Source organism: Uranotaenia lowii, chromosome 3 (assembly GCF_029784155.1).
Source record: "Uranotaenia lowii strain MFRU-FL chromosome 3, ASM2978415v1, whole genome shotgun sequence".
NCBI lineage: Eukaryota > Metazoa > Arthropoda > Insecta > Diptera > Culicidae > Uranotaenia > Uranotaenia lowii.
The window spans coordinates 143,015,741-143,035,861 of record NC_073693.1 but is presented as its reverse complement, the minus strand read 5'-3'; the positions used below and the strand labels follow the sequence as shown (position 1 = coordinate 143,035,861).

Sequence of the window (20,121 nt, the reverse complement as noted above, 5' to 3'; positions counted from 1 at the left end):
AAACTTATGACAACCAGAGGGAATCCAAGTCAACCCGAAGAAACCTGTCTGATCACAAACAAGGTGTGGTGATGGAAAAGAATAATCATCGATGGCTCTCTTTGCGCGGAAGCCGCAGATATCAAGATTGGTCACCAGTTCCTCCGCATCAAAATTGTTCAACGCCGGTTTGTCGATGTCAAGTTTGGTCTTCAAATTCAAAGTTTGATAATTTCAAATTATCAGCTTACAACTCTCGCGGGCGGAGTATGTTCCAGCGTATACCGATACGCTTGAAGAATACTCCAGAAGATTCTATGTTCAGAAAGTTCAGTTACTAGCATGTTCCATTATAGAAATTTACAGAATATTCCATTACTATTTAGCATGTTCTACCATAGAAGGTTCCAGAATGTTCCATTCCTATATCATTGTATTTTCTGATGATTCTAGAAAGTTCCATTATAATTCCTTAGAAAAATCTAGAATATTCTATACTTAATTCAGTAGTATAATTCCGTAGTTCAGAACATTCTATTAGCATATAAATACAGAGTCGAGTAACTTGTGAGTTAGTATTATGCTGCATTTGAGTGAGTATAATTCCGCATTTCAGTAAGTGTTGTTCCAATCTTTAGTAGGTATAAGTGCAAATAAAGTGTTCCAAAATAAAAAAAGTGGTTTTGTGAATCCAAGTACCAAGAAGTAATCCCTATCGACGTCAGTGAAGTTACCAGAGCTTTGGACTGTTGTCAATGTAAGAGTTACCAGTACTCTAACCGAGTTTTCCTATCAACATTTGAGCTTTCCGTTTCCTGCAACGGAACAAAAGTATTCTTATTTTGAATGTTATATTATCATGTTATCGAGACATTTTTAAAATAATGCAGATGAATAATCCTGTAACTGAACAAAATGGCTGACAACTGTAGATATATTGGGGAAAACCAAGAACAAATTCTTTTAGCTAGATCATCAACCATTCGTTTCATAAAGTATAAAAATGGCAGCAATTACGAAACCTAGTTAGAAATCCTGAATAAAAGTTGAAAAATCTTTTTTTTTTCTTGATTTTTGCTATAAATTTTATTTTCAAAGGGTCACATTTAGTACAAATTTTTGACTTTTCAGTATTTGAAGTATTTATATTGATAACACTAGTTTACAAAATTTAAAAAAAATCGTGAACTTGATTAACTGACCAACATTTTTAATGTGAAATCGGGCGCTGAATCCGAAAATGAAATTCAAAAAAATCTCAGTAGAACCGTTTTTGAGTTATGCTCCAAATGTGAAATTTCGAAAAAATTAAAAAAGTTCTTATACTTTAATTAAAATATCTCAGACGGCAAAACAGTAATTTGAAATCTTTCTTTTGCATATTGAAGGTGAATAAATTTTCTATCGATCATCTGAACACTGTTTTTGCGTTTGACCAATAGTATTGTTGATATTAGTGACTTAATGAGAAAAAAAATTATAAAAAACGCATTTTTTTAGAGAAAATTTTTTTTCAACGAAAGTTTTAGACTCGATGGTAGCATTTAAAAAATCTGATTTTCTTTTGCGCTTAAATCTCAATTCAAAACAAAGATTTCAAGTGGTTATTTATCAAAATCGGCTGAAAATTGAAGAAGGTATGGCTACTTTACCATAACTGTAATTTTTGCAGTTTTTAATAATTTAACGAACCGCAGTATACTTATCATAGTATAGGTAGAATGAAACATGATTAATCTCACTCGCTCCAAGTCGAAGTTATTTATTAGCTTACCAGAAGGTCACATGCCAAGTTTCAAGAAGATCTGACCATAGGGAGGGGTTGCTTAATGTTGGGGCCATGAACAGTCCTACTGTGGATCTACTTCGCACTGGGCTCCCTGGTGACACCTGACAGTTATCATCAGTGGAGACAGCACACAGTGAAAGAAAGAAGAAGAGATTTTGACATTCACTTTACTTCCCGTCGCGACACACTCTGTAACGTGTTTTTATACTAAAGTTTTAATATATATGTAATTCCCAGTTTAACCCCGTATTTATGTTCCGTCTACCAATATCACGGTCACCTTATCTCGGGACATAACAGTGGCGACGAGTTAATCGGTTGTGCGCGAGAGTGAACGAAAAATTCCCGGTCCAAGTAAGAAAAGGCGAAGAATGGAAGACGATCATATGAGCTCCCCACCATCCGGAGGGAGAAATCCGTCGATTCCCGTTAACACCAACGGCCAAGTTGGCAGTAATTCGGATTATGCACACAGGCAGCATCCCGTGCAACAGCAGCAGCACGGAAATCCGATTATTCGCCCGTCCTTGCTTCCATCACACGTTCCGGGAACCCAACCTCACTTTCATCAGCAGCAGCAACAACAACAATTCCCGCAGTACCAAACTGATCCGATGCTTCTGCAGATTCTGCAGCAGATGCAACAGTTTATAATGCATCAACAGGAACGTCATTTTGCAAACCTGCCTCAGGATCATGGTCCTCCGTTAGCACCTAATCCGGAGCAAATATTAGAATCACTGAGCACGAATATTAATGAATTCCGCTATGACCCGGAAAGTGGGGTAACGTTCGGTGCTTGGTATTCGCGTTATGATAGTTTGTTTTCGGAAGATGCAGCTCGTCTTAATGATGATGCTAAAGTGCGGTTGTTGTTACGTAAACTCGGTCCAGCTGAGCATGAGCGTTACTTAAATTTTATCCTGCCAGCTGTTCCGAAAGAAATTAAGTTTGCCGATACAGTGTCCAAACTAAAGAGTTTGTTCGGAACGGTGGAGTCACTAATCTGCCGCCGTTACCGGTGTTTGCAAGTGACAAAGCAGCCTTCGGAAGATTATAAGGCTTACGCTTGTCGCTTAAATCGGCTATGTGTTGAATTCGAGTTGGGGAAACTAAGCGAAGACGAATTCAAGTGTTTAATGTTCGTGTGTGGGTTGAAGTCGGATAGTGACGGGGAAATCCGCACTCGTTTATTAAGCCGCATAGAAGATAACAGTTTAGTGAAGTTGGAGCAAATCTCTACCGAGTGTCAGAAATTGATGTCGATCAAGCACGACACCGCGATGATTGCCACCCCGTCAGTGTCAGCAAGGGTGGTGCATCGTAAACAAACTTTTAGCAAGTGGTCTGAGAAGCACAAGAAAAACAACCCGGAAGGAGAAGTTAATAGAAATAGTTACAAAAACCAAAACAAAAACAATAAAAGTGGACCATTTTCTCCTTGCTGGTGTTGTGGTGCTATGCACTATGCGAAAGATTGCACATACCGCAACCATCGGTGCAAAGTTTGCGGTGGGTTTGGACACAAAGACGGTTATTGTGCAAGTGCTAAAAAGACTACAAGTGAAAATAAAAGAAAACCGCAATCGGCTGCAACGAAATCAGTGCAAGTTAAAAGTGTTAAACAAGAAAGGAAATATGTAACAGTGCAACTATTGGGAACTCCAGTGAAGCTGCAGTTAGATACGGCGTCGGATATAAGCGTCATTTCCGAGAAAACCTGGGTGAAAATCGGAAGGCCTATGACTTCGCCGGCATTAGTAAAGGCATCCACAGCATCTGGACAGCCTCTCAAACTTCAAGCTGAATGCACTTGTGACATTTCAATCAATGGAGTGTGTCGCAGTGCCAGGTTTTTCATTGTGAAGCAACCATTACACCTAATGGGAATTGACCTCATCAACCTGTTCAACCTGTGGTCAATTCCGATGAATCAATTCTGCAATCAACTCACATCGTCCGGTGATGTCGGAAGTGCCATCAAGGCCGCATTTCCGGAAGTTTTCTCGGACACTCCTGGGCTGTGTACGAAAGCGAAGGTTAAGTTGACTCTCAAAGATGGACAGTCACCTGTGTTTCGCCCCAAAAGACCTGTTGCTTACGCGATGTACAGTGCAGTGGATGAAGAGCTTGATCGACTGGAGCACGCCAACATCATCACACCAGTCGAGTACTCGGCATGGGCCGCACCGATCGTGGTTGTCCGCAAAGCCAGTGGTGCCATCAGAATTTGTGGAGATTACTCTACAGGTCTGAACAACGCTCTCCAAGCTAACCAGTACCCTTTGCCTCTTCCGCAGGACATATTCGCCAAGCTTTCGAATTGTGTGATCTTCAGCAAGTTGGATTTGTCCGACGCATTCCTGCAAGTCGAAGTTGATGAATCTTCCCGAGAGTTGTTAACCATCAATACTCATCGGGGGCTGTATCGCTACAATCGACTATCGCCGGGGGTGAAAGCAGCACCTGGCGCCTTCCAACAGCTAGTCGATACCATCCTGGCTGGCCTTAAAAACACTTTGGGGTACTTGGACGACGTTTTGATCGGCGGATCAAACGAGGAGGAGCATAACCGTAATCTTACAGCAGCCTTGAAACGTTTTCAAGAGTACGGTTTCACCATCAAAGCCGAAAAGTGTTCCTTTGGTTCGCAGCAGATAAAGTATCTGGGGCACCTGATCGACAGACACGGGTTGCGCCCGGATCCAGCAAAAATCGACGTCATCCGCAACCTTCCGCCTCCTACAGATGTGACCGGTGTTCGATCCTTCCTAGGAGCGATCAATTATTATGGCCGTTTTGATCCAGCCATGCGAACACTGCGTTACCCACTGGATGAGCTGCTGAAAGGCAACAAGCAGTTCAACTGGTCAACCTAGTGTCAAAAAGCGTTCGACCAGTTCAAGACAATTCTGGCATCTGATCTTCTGTTGACACACTACAGCCCGGATTTGCCGATCGTTGTTTCGGCAGATGCTTCATCGGTTGGTGTCGGTGCTACGATAAGCCACAAGTTTCCGGACGGTTCGGTGAAGGTCATTCAACACGCATCTAGGGCTCTCACTGCAGCCGAACAAGCATATGGGCAACCCGACCGTGAAGGTTTAGCGCTTGTTTTCGCCTGCACAAAATTTCACAAAATGCTGTACGGTAGAAGTTTCACCCTTCAAACAGATCACGCTCCTCTGTTACGCATCTTCGGATCCAAGAAGGGGATACCCACCTACACTGCCAACCGCTTGCAACGATGGGCGTTGCAGCTACTGCTGTACAATTTCCAAATCGAGTATATCAGCACAGACAAATTTGGAAATGCCGATGTGTTGTCGCGGTTAATTAACAACCACATCAAGCCCGACGAAGACTATATTATTGCCAGTGTCAACCTAGAAGAGGATTTAGGATCAGTAGCACTCAACTCCGCTAAACAAGTCCCTCTTAATTTCAAGGCAGTTCAAGGTGCTACTCAGACCGATCCGGTCCTTGGTGAAGTTTTCCGTTTCATCCAAAATGGTTGGCCGAAGTCTCGAAAAGTGATTCCCGATCAAGAGGTTCAACGTTTCTTCGACCGCCAAGATTCCTTGTCCATCGTCCAAGGATGTATTATGTTCGCTGAGCGTATTGCAGTACCGTCCAAATTCCGGAACCAATGCCTTCAACAGATGCACAAAGGCCATCCCGGAATCCAGCGCATGAAGGCAATAGCGCGAAGTTTTGTGTATTGGCCATCTTTGGATGCAGACATCGTCAAGTTTGTTAGCTCCTGTAGACCGTGCGCTATGGTAGCCAAAAGCCCACCGCTTTCACCACCACAGCCGTGGCCCAAGCCGGAGAAACCGTGGCAGCGTGTGCATGTTGATTATGCGGGGCCTATAGAAGGAGACTATTTTTTGTTGCTCGTTGACTCTTTTTCGAAGTGGGTGGAAATATACAAAACCAGTCGCACCACATCAGCGGCTACCATCGGCATTCTACGAGGCATTTTTGCTCGCTTCGGAATGCCAATAACCCTGGTCAGCGATAACGGTTCGCAATTCACCAGTACCGAATTTGCAGCCTTTTGTGTAGAAAACGCTATTGAGCATTTAACCACAGTACCCTATCACCCACAATCAAACGGGCAAGTTGAGCGTTTTGTAGACACTTTTAAACGCTCCTTGCGAAAAATTAGAGAAGGGAAGGGAACGATCCAAGAAGCTCTAGATACATTTTTATTAACGTACCGAACAACTCCTAATCCTGTTACCGGTAGATCACCAGCTGATTTAATTTTTGGACGACCAATCCGCACTTGTTTAGAGCTACTTCGACCACCGCCGAGGCCAAACGTTGAAGAAAGACATTCGGAAGGCAACATGAGATTCTTCAAACAGCATGACACAGTGTACGTTCAAATTCATTCCAACAACACTTGGAGATGGGCAGACGGAGTTGTACTTGAGCGTGTTGGCCGAGCCATGTACAATATTTGGATCGAAGATTCCCGAATGTGCCGAGCACACGTGAACCAAATGAGAAGCCGATCGATCATACCAGATGTACCAGTGAGTTCGAGTAACCATATACTACCGTTGGACATACTTTTGAAGGAGCATAATTTGTGTCTACCGTCCGCTTCACCCAAAACGAATTCACCATCTATGATTTGTGGTTCGCCGAATGTTTCGAATCCTGGTGCACCTTCCCATCATTCTACACCTGTGCAAACGTCGCATCCCGAAGAGAAAGTAGTATCGTCTCGTAACGATGCTTCTGCGCTGTCAGCATCAGTACCATCGTCGTTGTCTCCGCCCTCAATCACCACTACAAGGAACTCGTCCGGTTTCCGGACGGCAACAGAAAATCTATCAGCTGTGCAACAGCCACGCCGATCTTCGCGGGTTCGAAGAGCGCCGCAGTGGTTCGATCCGTACCAGATATATTAAGAGGGGAGATGTTGGGGCCATGAACAGTCCTACTGTGGATCTACTTCGCACTGGGCTCCCTGGTGACACCTGACAGTTATCATCAGTGGAGACAGCACACAGTGAAAGAAAGAAGAAGAGATTTTGACATTCACTTTACTTCCCGTCGCGACACACTCTGTAACGTGTTTTTATACTAAAGTTTTAATATATATGTAATTCCCAGTTTAACCCCGTATTTATGTTCCGTCTACCAATATCACGGTCACCTTATCTCGGGACATAACACTTAAGTCTCAAACGTGAATAAAATTTTGAGGTATTTTGCCCGGAAGGAACGAAAAATACTGGTTTTTCATCAATAACTCTTTTCATCACTAGCTGATTGTTTTTTATGGTTGATTTTCTTAAAGCCTAAGTTGAGACAAATATTTCACCCGAAGACTGTAACTCGATTGGATTTGAAACAGAAAAGTTATTGTGGTTCAAAGATTGTATTTTGGTCAAAAATTGTCGTATAAAAAGAAATGCGTAAAAAGTACTCACTGCGCGTTGGACAAAATTTGCGGCCTTTGAACCGCAATAACTTTTCTGTTTCAAAACCAATCGAGTTACAGTCTTCGGGTGAAATATTTGTCTCAACTTAGGCTTTAAGAAAATCAAACATAAAAAACAATCAGCCAGTGATGAAAAAAGTTATTGATGAAAAACCAGTATTTTTCGTTCCTTCCGGGCAAAATACCTCAAAATTTTATTCACGTTTGAGACTTAAGCAACCCCTCCCTATGGTCAGATCTTCCTGAAACTTGGCATGTGACCTTCTGGTAAGCTAATAAATAATTTTGACTTGGAGCGAGTGAGATTTATCATGTTTCATTCTTCCTATACTATGAAAGTGTACTGCGGTTCGTTGAATTATTAAAAACTGCAAAAATTACAGTTATGGTAAAGTAGCCATAACTTCTTCAATTTTCAGCCGATTTTGATAAATAATCACTTGAAATCTTTGTTTTGAGTTGAGATTTAAGCGCAAAAGAAAATCAGATTTTTTAAATGCTACCATCGGGTCTAAAACTTTCGTTGAAACAAAATTTTCTCTAAAAAAATGCGTTTTTTATAATTTTTTTTCTCATTAAGTCACTAATATCAACAATACTATTAGTCAAACGCAAAAAAAGTGTTCAGATGATCGATAGAAAATTTATTCACCTTTAATATGCAAAAGAGAGATTTCAAATTACTGTTATGCCGTCTGAGATATTTTAATCTAAGTACAAGAACTTTTTTAATTTTTTCGAAATTTCATATTTGGAGCATAACTCAAAAACGGTTCTACTGAGATTTTTTTGAATTTCATTTTCGGATTCAGCGCCCGATTTCACATTGGAAATGACCTTCAGTTTACTGAGTTCAAAAATGCTGTAAACTAGTGTAATTTTTATCTTAAATTTTTCAAATGCAACCAGCGATGATTTTAAATATAATCTTATGATCCCTGGAAAAGATTTTTTTTTTTCAAATTTCGCATTTTAAGTAAATCAATAGTTAACATCTGTTTTCTACTCACTAATTAATAATGATGCATGTTCTCAATATTATACCCTAGTTTGTAACATTAGTTCCATAATGTGCTTCAATTACTTTCTATCGTTTGTAAAGTATGTATGTTAACAGTTTTAATGTTTTCAGAGCGAACTTGATATGGAAATAATATATAAAGGTGAAACGAAAATGGCTGGAAAAGGCAGTTAAGGGGGGGAGGGGGAGGGGTAGGGTCTAACGGGTAAAAAAAACACCATTTTCACGATTTTTTTAGAGCTATCGTTCAAACAAATGTATTCAAATTTTTTGCATTATACAAAGCATTGTTAAAAGAACATTTAGTAATTTTTTTGTAGAAAAATATTGAAAAATGAGCCGGTGACGGAGCACTTTCGAGGATGCCTTTTAGAAAACAGGATTTGCGGCGGACACTGTATCTCAGCACAGAATCATCTGAAGTCAAAAAATCAGAGCAAAATATTTTTAATAGATGTTTTTCTGGACCCCAACGTTTTTATTTAACTTTTAAAAAAAATTTATAAAATTTTTGTGGCTGTTTGAAGTAAAAACTACGATTTTTCACCAAAAAATCTGCCTTTTTTTATCTGTAAAATCTCCCCAAAGTAAAAAAAAAGAAAAACGTTGGGGTCTGGTATTTTATATGTAGAAAATATGTTCCAAATTTGAAAAGAATCGGATAAGTAGTTTTCAAATGACGATGTCCACGGACTTTAAAAATGTGCTTTCGAGAAAAACGCGTTTTAAGTTTCTGCATTTCAAGTCTTGCAGTACTAGATAAGTGGAGATAAAGGCCTATAATTCCTACAGTGTTGCTTGAAAATTTGACACAACATTCTTGAAATGTTTTACAATAAGAAAATAAAAAAAATCGATTTTTTGAAAGTGTTAGACCGTTTTTTATATTTTTTTTCTCATAAAGTCACTAATATCAGCAATACTGTTGGTCAAACGCAAAAACAGTGTTCAGATGGTCGATAGAAAACTTATTCAACTTCAATATGCAAAAAAAGGATTTCAAATTACTGTTATGCCGTCCGAGATATTTTAATCTAAGTGTTTGAGCATAGAAATCAGTCCTCTTCAGCAACAAACTAGGCAGCGTGATTTCGACACGGCGCAATCACCGACGGCGCAATCACCGACGGCGCAAACACCGACGGCGCAAACACCGACGGCGCATGAAACATTTCAACTTTATTGTTTTCCGGATTCCGCGAGTTTCTTGGCGGGAGATATGGCGTTTTAAGCATCGCAAAGATAGGCTTGGGCATATTGAACCGCCATCATATCAATCACTTTAGATTGTTCCAGCACGACGAGCAGACGGCCAGGCCGCAAGTTTCAAAAATTACTGTTCTACTAATTGTTAAGTGTTTAGTAATAAAATAAATTAAGTAATTAAAGTCTTTAAAAGTTAAAATAAATGTATAGTCCAATAGTGCAATAAAACTGTTTAAATTGTGAGCAAGTTGTGTCATCATTGGACCAAGTAGCAAAAGTGAAACAATAAACTTACCCGGAAATTGGAGTTAGTGTGTCCGCCTCAATTTAATGTCCGGGAATCACCCACTGCAAACCTGAGCCCTCGACACTAAGTAAAAGAACTTTTTTAATTTTTTCGAAATTTCATATTTGGAGCATAACTCAAAAACGGTTCTACTGAGATTTTTTTGAATTTCATTTTGGATTCAGCGGCCGATTTCACATTGGAAATGACCTTCAGTTTACTGAGTTCAAAAATGCTGTAAACTAGTGTTATTATATGATATTTCTCGCCGCCTTAGTGGTGCAAGGACTAATGCACAACACAACAGAGCAAGAATGCCGCTGAAAGACCGAGCAGGTCAGCTGCTGACAGATCGAACAGATCAGCTCAAGCGTTGGACTGAGCATTTTGAACAACTTTTCCGAGTTACAAATAGCAATGGCCAACAGAACCCGCAGCTCGAGGCGCCCACAGTAAGTCGCATTAATGGCGTCAACTCCGAAGCGCCCTCGCTGGCTGAAATAGAAGCGGCAATCAAGGACATGAAATCCAACAAAGCGCCTGGAATCGATTGCATTCCTGCTGAAATGCTCAAAGCCGACCTTGCCTTGTCAGCACAAATGTTGCACCGTCTTTTCGCTGACATTTGGGATACTGCAACATTCCCGGCCGACTTGATGCAGGGTATCCTCGTAAAGGTCCCGAAGAAAGGAGACCTAACAGAGTGCGGTAGCTGGCGTGGCATAACTTTGATCTGTACAACCCTCAAAGTGCTCTGCAAAGTGATCCGAAACAAGATCCAGGAGAAAACCGACGCTACACTCCGACGGCAACAAGCTGGATTCCGATCCGGACGATCATGTGTGGACCACATCACAACGCTACGAATAATACTGTAACAAATCAATGAATTTCAGGACTCTCTTCTGCTGGTGTTCGTTGATTTCGAAAAAGCATTTGACCGACTGAACCACGAAAACATCTGGGCTGCTCTTAGACGACGAGGGGTCCCAGAGAAACTAGTCCATCTCACCGAAGCACAGTACGAGGCATTTTCGTGCAAGGTCTTGCACGACGGTGTCTTGTCCGAACCAATCCCGGTAACTGCTGGAGTGAGACAGGGATGTATTTTGTCATCGCTGCTTTTTCTCATAGTAATGAGATGAGATCTTGAATGGATCGATTGACTGTAGACCAAACCGAGGATAGCCGTGGAATCCTTCAACAATGGAGCAACTGAACGACCTTAACCTGGCAGACGATATTATTTTGCTCGCCAATCACAAGACCTGCAGAGCAAACTCGACGACCTCACCGAAAGCTCCAAGGCAGCAGGTCTCAAAATCGATATCGGAAAAGCCAAGTCGATGGGAATCAACACAGAAAATCGTTCCAATTTCGCGGTAGCTGTACAACAGGTTGAGAAGTGGAGTGCTTCCAGTATCTTGGTAGCCAGATTACGCCTGATGGTGGTACCAAGAAGGACATCGAAACCCGGATCAGAAAAGTCCGATTTGCGTTTGTGAGTCTCCGAAACATCTGGCGTGATTCGCTGCCTGCGGAACATCGCCCGCGCTTGGTGGTCTGGCAATTGGATCTCAAACGTGGAACTTCATCGCCGGTGTCGTCAGAAGGCGCTGGAGATCGAAATTCGGAAACGTAAGTGGAGATGGATTGGGCACACGCTGCGAAGAGATGAAACCGGGATTTGCAGAGAGGCGCTTGACTGGAATCCAGATGGGCATCGAAGAAGAGGCAGGCCCAGAAGCTCGTGGCGGCGTAGTCCGCACAGTTGACGAGAACATTGGATGGCAGCAAGTGAAGGCGCTGGCTCCGGATCGCCAGCAGTGGAGATCTTTTATCTCAGCCCTATGCGTCGGTCAATCGGCGCGGGACCTTAGGTAGGTAGGTAGGTAATTTGCCTGCTTCGAAAGCATTTTGTGGTAGCGTGCGCGCTTCTAAATCTTTAGGTCGATATTCGAATCTACTGGCTGTAGCCAAACTTTTCAAGAATTGTGCGAGTTTGAAACAATATACAAAAGTTTGAGTACAAGACAGGAAGCAATGCAAAATGCCTACAAGCACTTGAGTAGAAGGCAAACATTTCATGAATTCTTGTACATATAAAGATTTAGATTTTTGTCTTTTTCGGTGGTCAATATCCTATCTGAATGAGATATAATCCTGATAAAATGGTATCAGAGGGTGATATAATTTAGTAGAGAAGAATACCCTAAGTGGTAAATTCATTAAAAAAAAGGATAGGATTGCATGGAATTTTTGAAATAATTTGAAATATTTTAACATTCTACGAGAACGAAATTATATCTCGTTTCGATAGGAATAAATTAAAATAAAACAAAATATCTCATCTTGACGTAATTTTGTTTTTAGCCTCTTATTGAGTTTCTTTAATTTTCAATCCGTCTATAATTCTCAATTCTTCTATTCCTTCCTTTAGAATGTTTCTCACCGGTATAGCCCTTATGAATTGAGATTTGATTCAAAAGTCAGAATTTAAGTTCAATTTTAGAATTCCAAATATTTGATTCAAAATTCAAATTCTATATTTATATACGAGTTGAAATCCAAAAACTTGACCCGGAACGCACATTTAGTCTTCAGGTAATTGAGGCAATTGAGTATTCAGATTCGGTCTTTTCTGGACCAGGGGTAACCAGCTTTACGTGAACGTTTCGGACTTTTTTCAAATAAACTATTGTAATATGTTGTGTGGTCTCATTGTATTTAAATTAAATAACTTTAACAAATTTAAAATAACTTAAAAAATATCACTTGCCTGTACAGCTCGTTTTCAACAATTATGGCATCAACCGTTACTCACATGTATATGTGCCATCCAGAATAGAAATTTGATGCAAGGTCCCGCAGCCCGCGTAATCTTTCACGTAACTTGGGAAGTCGTTTTCCAAAACCAGCAGTCTATTGATTTTAAAATCGGGGAATACATGGGTAGCATACAGGCCTCCGGTACTCTTGTAGACTAATTTGAAATTGGATTTCTTGTAGCATTGGTTGGTGTTCCAGTAGTAGATATCACTGTCCCCTTCTTCACGGAAAAACACACCAGTGCCAGCATCAGTTCCGATGAAGATAGGAACGTTGGGCTTCTCACCGACATCTTTAATAAATTATTTTTCAATAATGGGCATAGATCTCGAAATATTGAAAATTGAACTTACCAATAATATTTCCTCCATGGCCCTTTCGCAAATGCTCGGTGCGAATAGCGAAGAGTCGTCGTCCTCCTAGATAGCTGAAGTACAGTTTTGTGCCTTCTTTCTGGAAGGACAGGAATATGTACAGCACATCTCGGAACCGGCATCCATGGTGGACAGCTTTCGGTAAAACTACCCGATAGCCACGACCTCCATAAACATCGTAAACGATTATCGCATTGTTTCCAGCATCACTGACGTACACGTAGCATCTTCCGCCCTTCAGGCATTCGACCTGTAGATACTGTAGTCTTGACTTCTCCGTAACGAACCGTCCGAGGCTTATTGTCTTCAGCTTTTTTCCTGATTTCCCATCATACACAACAATCTTCGGTGGACAACGTTGAATCGGCGTCCGCAAAGCTTGGACGATTCCGCTGTCCAAAACCCACAAGAACTCTCCCACGCTATAGATATCAATGGCAGATTGCAACGCATTACAGTTTCCTTCCTCTTGTTCGGTCCAACAAGGAAACGGTTCAAATTTCACATCACAACCTTTTTTGGTAGCGTGAATCTGACTCAACGTTATCGGAATGCTGTTCTTGTACCGCGGGAAAGCACACAGAGTTTTGTTTTCAACTCGTTGACACCGGATGGCGATCAGATCCCTTGGGCTGTACTTGCCAGCGGCTATTACGAGCCGTTTAGTAGTTGGACATGGCCACTCGATACGGCCGCCTTCCCATCTGTAGATGGCATTAGAATTGTTTGTAAAACCTAACACACTGGAAGTGGCGAAGACTGCCCCAGCCAGTAGAACGAAAACTGCACTATGCATCTGTAGTGATGAACATCGGTAAGATTAGCACCCTCGTTAGTCCTTGAATACTTCTAAAACTTACCGTTTTCGTCAATCTACGCTACATCAAGCTACCCGCTACCCTACAAAAGCCGTACTATGTTGAAAGATTGGCCCATCGTATGCTTTTATAAGCTGTTTAAGAATTATTCTTGAAATCAACTGAACCCCAAACAAGTCATAGTGCCTCATAACCATCTGACTAAATGTTTTCTGTTTTTGACTTCCCTCAATGACAAAATACCTACAAATTGAACGACCAACAGGCGGACTCGGGCATGAAACGCCCAGCAGAAGCATGTACGTCATAGCTTTTCAGCTGGATAGGAACACACAAAAATGTTTTTTTCAACAAGCGACCCCGCGGCTTATGACTGGGAACTTCAAGAAGAAATTCGAAACCAGTCCAGAACACGTTCATGCGTAATGTTTTTCAACATGTCGTAACATAAAAAGTTAGGCTACATATGACTCAGATAGGGGAAAAAGTTGCGTGGATTGTAACGATAGGACGTTTACCATTCTTTAACGTAAAAGCGAGCGCTGAAATGCACACACGCATATTGAAATATTTTGACGATTACATCTTAAACGAACTTTCTGTTCGTTCAAGCAAGTTACATACTTGGTTAATTTAACCGATTCGCTGATTGCTTGACAAAAATGACTTTGATTCAAAACATTCTTTTTTTTTAATCAAACACCTGTTTTCTTTGAATAAATGAATTATCGTTTTGATTCAATGAATAATTTTTGAAAGAAAGATTTAATTTATTGAACTGAATAATTTTGGACTTTGATTTTAAATAAATTCTTCGATTCAAGAGAATTTTTTCAATTGCAGATTTCCATTGAAACAAAGAAAATTTTATATAAACTCTTGCATTGTTACGGGACCCCGGCTGATTCCGCCCCAAATCCAGCGGTCTGATTATCTTCGACCCGATCTTCAGCGGCAATCACCAGTTGGATGGCGACTAAAGCCAGCAACCGGAGTTGCTTCCGGAAGTCTACTTTTTATTTCTGAAGTCTTTGGCTATTGTCATACAGACTGATTGTTTAAGATTAGCTTTTGATTAAATTACATAGCAATTAAGTTAGGTAAAGTCACGGATTGCACATTTAAACTTAGATTTAGTAACATGATAGTAAAACAAGTAAAATAAAAATAAAAATCTAATAGTAAAACAAGTGCGAAACAACATTGAAAACTTCACAGCATCGAAAGAGGGAGTGATTTTATCCGAAGACTGTCCTGCTTCTAGAATCAAAACGAGAATTTGGAAACTTTAAGCTTTGTGCCTAGATAAAATCACCATACGAGATCTGAATTCGTTATCTAAAATTTCAATACATATGAATTTGTATCAAAAATTTGAAACTGAAGTCGGTATAAGAATTATGACAAAGAATATCTGAAATCGATATCCTGGATCTGAAAACTAAATTTTTTTTAATACCGAACAAGAATATACATACACAGTAAATTTTTGCCTCGATTTTCAGCAAAAAAAAAATTGCTGGAAATGTTCAGCAATCCAAATTTTTGCTGGAAACCAGCAATCGGTTTTCAAATTGCTGAATTTTTCAGCATTCGGTTGTGTTCTTGTCATTTTTGCTGAAAAACCAGCAATCGGTTTTCAAATTGTTGGACTTTCCAGCAATTGATCTAGTTTGCTGGAAAATCAGCAATCGAATTGTTTTGGAGTCTGTTTGTTTTCGTACGCTGAAGCAAGGTGAGACTTTATTTCACGAACTTTGATAAAATCAATACAATTATTCTTATTTTCTTCTATATTCTAGCAACCAGACATCAAGCCAAGGATGAGTATTTAAAAGATAGGTAGATATTTCATGAAAAATACTAATCAAAACTCTATTTCAGATGGCGGATGATTAACACCCCATTATTTATTTCTTCACGCAGCGAAAAGTAGTACCATTGAAATTAAAAATACACATCTTTGATTCAAAAACCTTGTGTACATTGAAACAAAATCCAATTTCCTTGATTTGAGTAAATTTTTATATTGAACCGAACTATTTTTCATTTAAAGCATGGGTGGCCAACATTTTTAACAGACTGGCCAAATTTCAGAAATCAGATTGGCTGGCGGGCAACAAAAACAAATTGTTCTGGAGTATTAAAAAATTTTAACAGATTTTAGAAAAAGCTATGAAAAAAAAACATTTGCCTAGATATCATTGAGTATAGATTCATCTTAATAAGTCATTTTTTTTTACTTGCATATTTTTTAGAAATTTCGCTCCATTTGAAAAATAGTAGAAATATTATGCATTACGAAATGAATTATCCCTTCCAAATTATGTAGGTTTTCAAGGAATTCCAAACCTCTTCGGTTTAATCATCCCAAAAATGTCAAATCGCGTGACTAAAATGGACATCAAGTCAATTTTATAGTCTCCAAATTAAAAAAAATGACCGCCCAATTTCCAAAGTTTTCAAGTTCACCGTTCTCCTTAGAAATATCTGATAGACAAATTAAGAAAAACTGCATAATGGAATTGTTGAAAAAAAGTAACGGTCACAAGTTTTTGACATTTAAAAGAATAATTATTTCAAAAATATTTATTTTACCTTAACATCAACTCAATCCAACTATTTTCAAATTTTCCAGTATATCGATTTAAAAAGTGTATTAAGAAAGACTTCTTCAAACAGGATGAATACGAGTTCGATTGTTTTATAATCATTGCACCTTCTTGAAGAATTTTTTTAAGTCGTTCTTCTGAGAGATTTGTCAGTACCAAACCGGTTCTAGTTTTACTCTACTACCCAACTGCAAAATCTGTCTAGTTTTTCATTACTGATGTACACAAATACAAAGCACGTTACCAATAAAAATATATTTAGGTTTGGTTTAATTTTCAAAAATATACCCTTCTCTAGACAGCTGATCAAAAAATAAAAAATTGAAAAAAATACAGAGCAAACTTTCGATATGTTACATGATTTGCAAAAGTTACTAATTTTTTTTGGATGAACGAAGGTTTTGGAATAGAATTCAAGTTACGAATGGTTGAAGTTGTTGTGAAATTTCAATTATGATTCGGTGTTTTTTTTTTAATTTTTTAACGATATTGATAGGGCCTTATTATCTTTCTGAGGCTATACAAACTTCTCAATATTAAAACTAGAGTCCGATTGAACGTGCTTCATACCAATGATATGTAGTCACCAAAACCCAATCGGAAAACATTCAAAAATGTGTGATGGAATTTACAGATAATATGTGTTAAATGCCGTACAATTTTGATATTTTAAAAATTGTAATTGTAATCGTTTTTTTTCAGTGACGGTAACCTTTTTCGTAAAGTTATGTGAGGCCCTTATATCTAAAGGGGTATAAGTGCAAAAATAACCAAATTTGAGTAAATAATGTCAACTCTTCATGTTTCAAATTAACTTTTGTGATTTTTTTTTCAATTTTTTTTTAAATTATATTCGGATACTTTTATTTTCGACAGAAAGTTGAAATGTTCAAAAAATGTATGGAAAATTGCCAAACACAACAATTTAAAAGTGTGTTTTCTCGAAATAAGTCTTTATACACTTTTATTCCTTTACCTTTTATCATTTCCTAGATATTTTCAGATCTCAACTGATATATAATGAATGAGAAAAAACGTTCAGTTCTTGGAACATGGCCTTTTCAAAATGAGCTTCGCGGGCCAAAAAAAGTTGGTCGCGGGCCATGGTTTGGCCACCCATGATTTAAAGCTAAGTTCCAAGTTTTAAAATCAAAATATTAAATTTGAATTCAAAGAATTTATTTTTTGACGCAGAATCAATGTAAAAATTCATTGATTTAGATGATTTTTTTTAATCAAAGTATTTTTTCGTCAAACAGTCGACACAGCTTCTGTTTGGCGGAAAAGTCTTTGCAACAACCAGTCAGACCTATTTATTTCAGCGGAATCTTCCTGCCGGGCAACCCCAGACAGCACGGTGAGATCCGGCGTAGGAAAGTTTCAACAGCTATGAAAGGGCAAACGATAGTGGACTCCAAGGTAGGTCTTTCAAAATCAATTTAATTTTGAATAACAACATAACAAATTTTTTAGGGCAATCTTTCATCCAACCAATTTGAAGAGATAACTGTACTGACTGTTCCAGTCCTCCGGCTAAGCAGTTGCAATCGCTTCCGATTCGGTCTAAGGAGACACGACGGCTGGCGCACAGTGGTTCAAAATCAAAAAAAGTGGGAAAAAATTAATAAAAAGCTATTTTGTTAAAGATTATAGGCAGAAAGTTGAAAAAAATAATAAATTGGAGTTTTTTTTCAAACTTTGCTATTTTTTTCAAAAATTGCTAAAAGGAGTTTGAGCTTTATACTGGGAAATTGAATATTTTTCAATAAATTTTGAATATTTTTGTTAAAATTAAGTATGGGCTTCTAAATTCCTGTAGGTTAGTTGGATAAATATTAAACTGATGTTTCAAGGTGAATTTGCATTTGTATCGAAGGAAACGATGTTTGGTTAACTCTGTATAAATACTTTAAAATTTGCATTTTTAAACCAAACAGCGTTCCACTCAATGACATCGTATTCAAAATATAGCAAAAACTAGCAGCTGATTTTAAGATATGTTTTTGATGAGGCTTTTACCTATCTAACGGTGTATAATTTACCACGGCGATCGGCAGCGCAACTTTATTTTTGCTTCCGAAACATAAATAGAGTAAATCGAAAAAAATGTATCATCTAATTTTGGGTTTCCAATTAAGCGAAACTTTATTAGTTCATGATATTATGGACGTTTTTTATCTCTAAACTGTGAATAAGATTATAATACATCACTTATGTATAAACATTTATAAATTTTTAAAGATTTATATGCTTTTTTAAGTTGTTTTTGGGCTGAGAATAAAAAATCCTATTTTTAATTCTTGCGTTAAAGTTGTCGTTCATGTTTGTTTCATAGAAGGTGTGAAGAAGGTCCTTGAACATATCTAAATACATCATAACGTTCCTAGAATATTGGAGAATCGATCCCAACATAAAAAATTTGGTTGTCGCTGACTTGAAAAATGGACTTTTTTCCGGCTTTTTGGGGATTTGAACCACTGTGTGGCGCCGAAACCCTTTGGTCGAAACAATTGTCCACCAACAAATATCGTTCAGTAAGTACTATTTCCATGTTATTTATGTAAAAAAAATTTTTTAATTGTTAGAATTATTTAGCTTAATGTCGTTTTTTGTGAGCTTTTTAGCTTTTTTGTCATAATTTGTATTATGTTCTACTCTTTATTTACAGATCAACCGGTTCAAAAATTCAAACAAGGGAAGATCGATTATGTGAAGTGGTGAAAGGTAGAACATCTACTTACAGAGAAAAAAAACTTACAGAGAAATAAAATATTTTAAAGCCTAATTGATTTCTTTTTATTTCCAATAGGACGAAAATTAATTAGTAGTACTAGAATTTTTGGGAACAAAAAATAGAAATGATTTTTTTTTTAATTGAAATTCAAATGCCGTTGAATTGAAGGAAAATTACATAAAATCAAACGAAAAGGTTTTTGAATCGAAAGCATTTTGTTTTTTGGAACAAAGAAAAAGTTTTGATTCAAAGGAAAGCATTTCTTCGAAACAAAAGAAAATGCATTTGAATCAAAGGCATTTTTATTTGTCCCAAAATCAATGGAAAAAATCCTTTGTTTTTGCGGCACTTTCCTTTGAAACTAATTTTTATTTTTCTGCGCGTTGTCATATCACAGCCAGTATCCAATATTTAATTTCGAATTGAAATATAAATTTGATACCAAATACAGCCGAATGTTCTGAAAGAAATCACTGGTTTCCAGCAATCTGGGTTGCTGATTTTCTAGCAATTTAAATTGCTGAAAACCAGCATTAACGTTTGCTGTTTTTCAGCAATTTGAATTGCTGGAAATTTTGCAGGAAAGTCAGCGGGACAAAAACCAGCAAAATTTTGCTGGTTTCCAGCAAAAAAAATTGCTGTGTATGTATCGTTGTTGCGATTATCTGAATTTTAAATCTTCTTGAATCTTATATCTTAAATCTTATCTTAAATCTTAAATCCCAAATCTTAAATCTGATATCTTAAATCTTCAATCTAAAATCTTAAATATTAAATCTGAAGTCTTCAATCTTAAATCTATAATACCTGAAATCTTAATTAGATATCTTTTATCTGATAATCCGAAATATGAATCTGAAATCTGAATATGGAATCAGAATCTAAAATCTGAATCAGAAATTCCAATCTTAAATCAAATTCTGAAATCAGAATCTTAAAACTGGAATCTAGAAACTGAGTCTGAATCTGAAAATTGAATCTTGGTCTGAATCTGAAATCTGCATATAAATCT

The 20,121-nt window shown here is 38.1% G+C and overlaps 3 protein-coding genes across 4 annotated transcripts in view; 1 reads left to right on the top strand and 2 right to left on the bottom strand.

Annotated features, from left to right (window-relative positions):
- Positions 1-20,121, bottom strand: part of LOC129751848 (uncharacterized) — a 39,438-nt gene that overhangs the window by 9,090 nt on the left and 10,227 nt on the right. The window lies entirely within an intron of this gene.
- LOC129752695 (uncharacterized protein K02A2.6-like) lies at positions 2,140-6,693 on the top strand. The gene is made up of 2 exons (XM_055748467.1): positions 2,140-4,646; positions 4,713-6,693. Exons 1-2 carry the CDS (start codon positions 2,140-2,142, stop codon positions 6,691-6,693), a joined length of 4,488 nt encoding a protein of 1,495 aa, XP_055604442.1.
- LOC129751841 (major royal jelly protein 5-like) lies at positions 12,464-14,116 on the bottom strand. 2 transcript variants are annotated; one of them, XM_055747592.1, is made up of 3 exons: positions 13,806-14,116; positions 12,925-13,741; positions 12,464-12,863 (listed from the first exon to the last, which is right to left on the bottom strand). In XM_055747592.1, the coding sequence occupies exons 2-3, from the start codon at positions 13,739-13,741 to the stop codon at positions 12,559-12,561; spliced, it is 1,122 nt and encodes a 373-aa protein (XP_055603567.1). In that variant the 5' UTR covers positions 13,806-14,116; the 3' UTR covers positions 12,464-12,558. The 2 variants fall into 2 exon arrangements, with proteins under 2 accessions (XP_055603567.1, XP_055603568.1); XM_055747593.1 differs by having other exon boundaries at positions 12,925-14,116.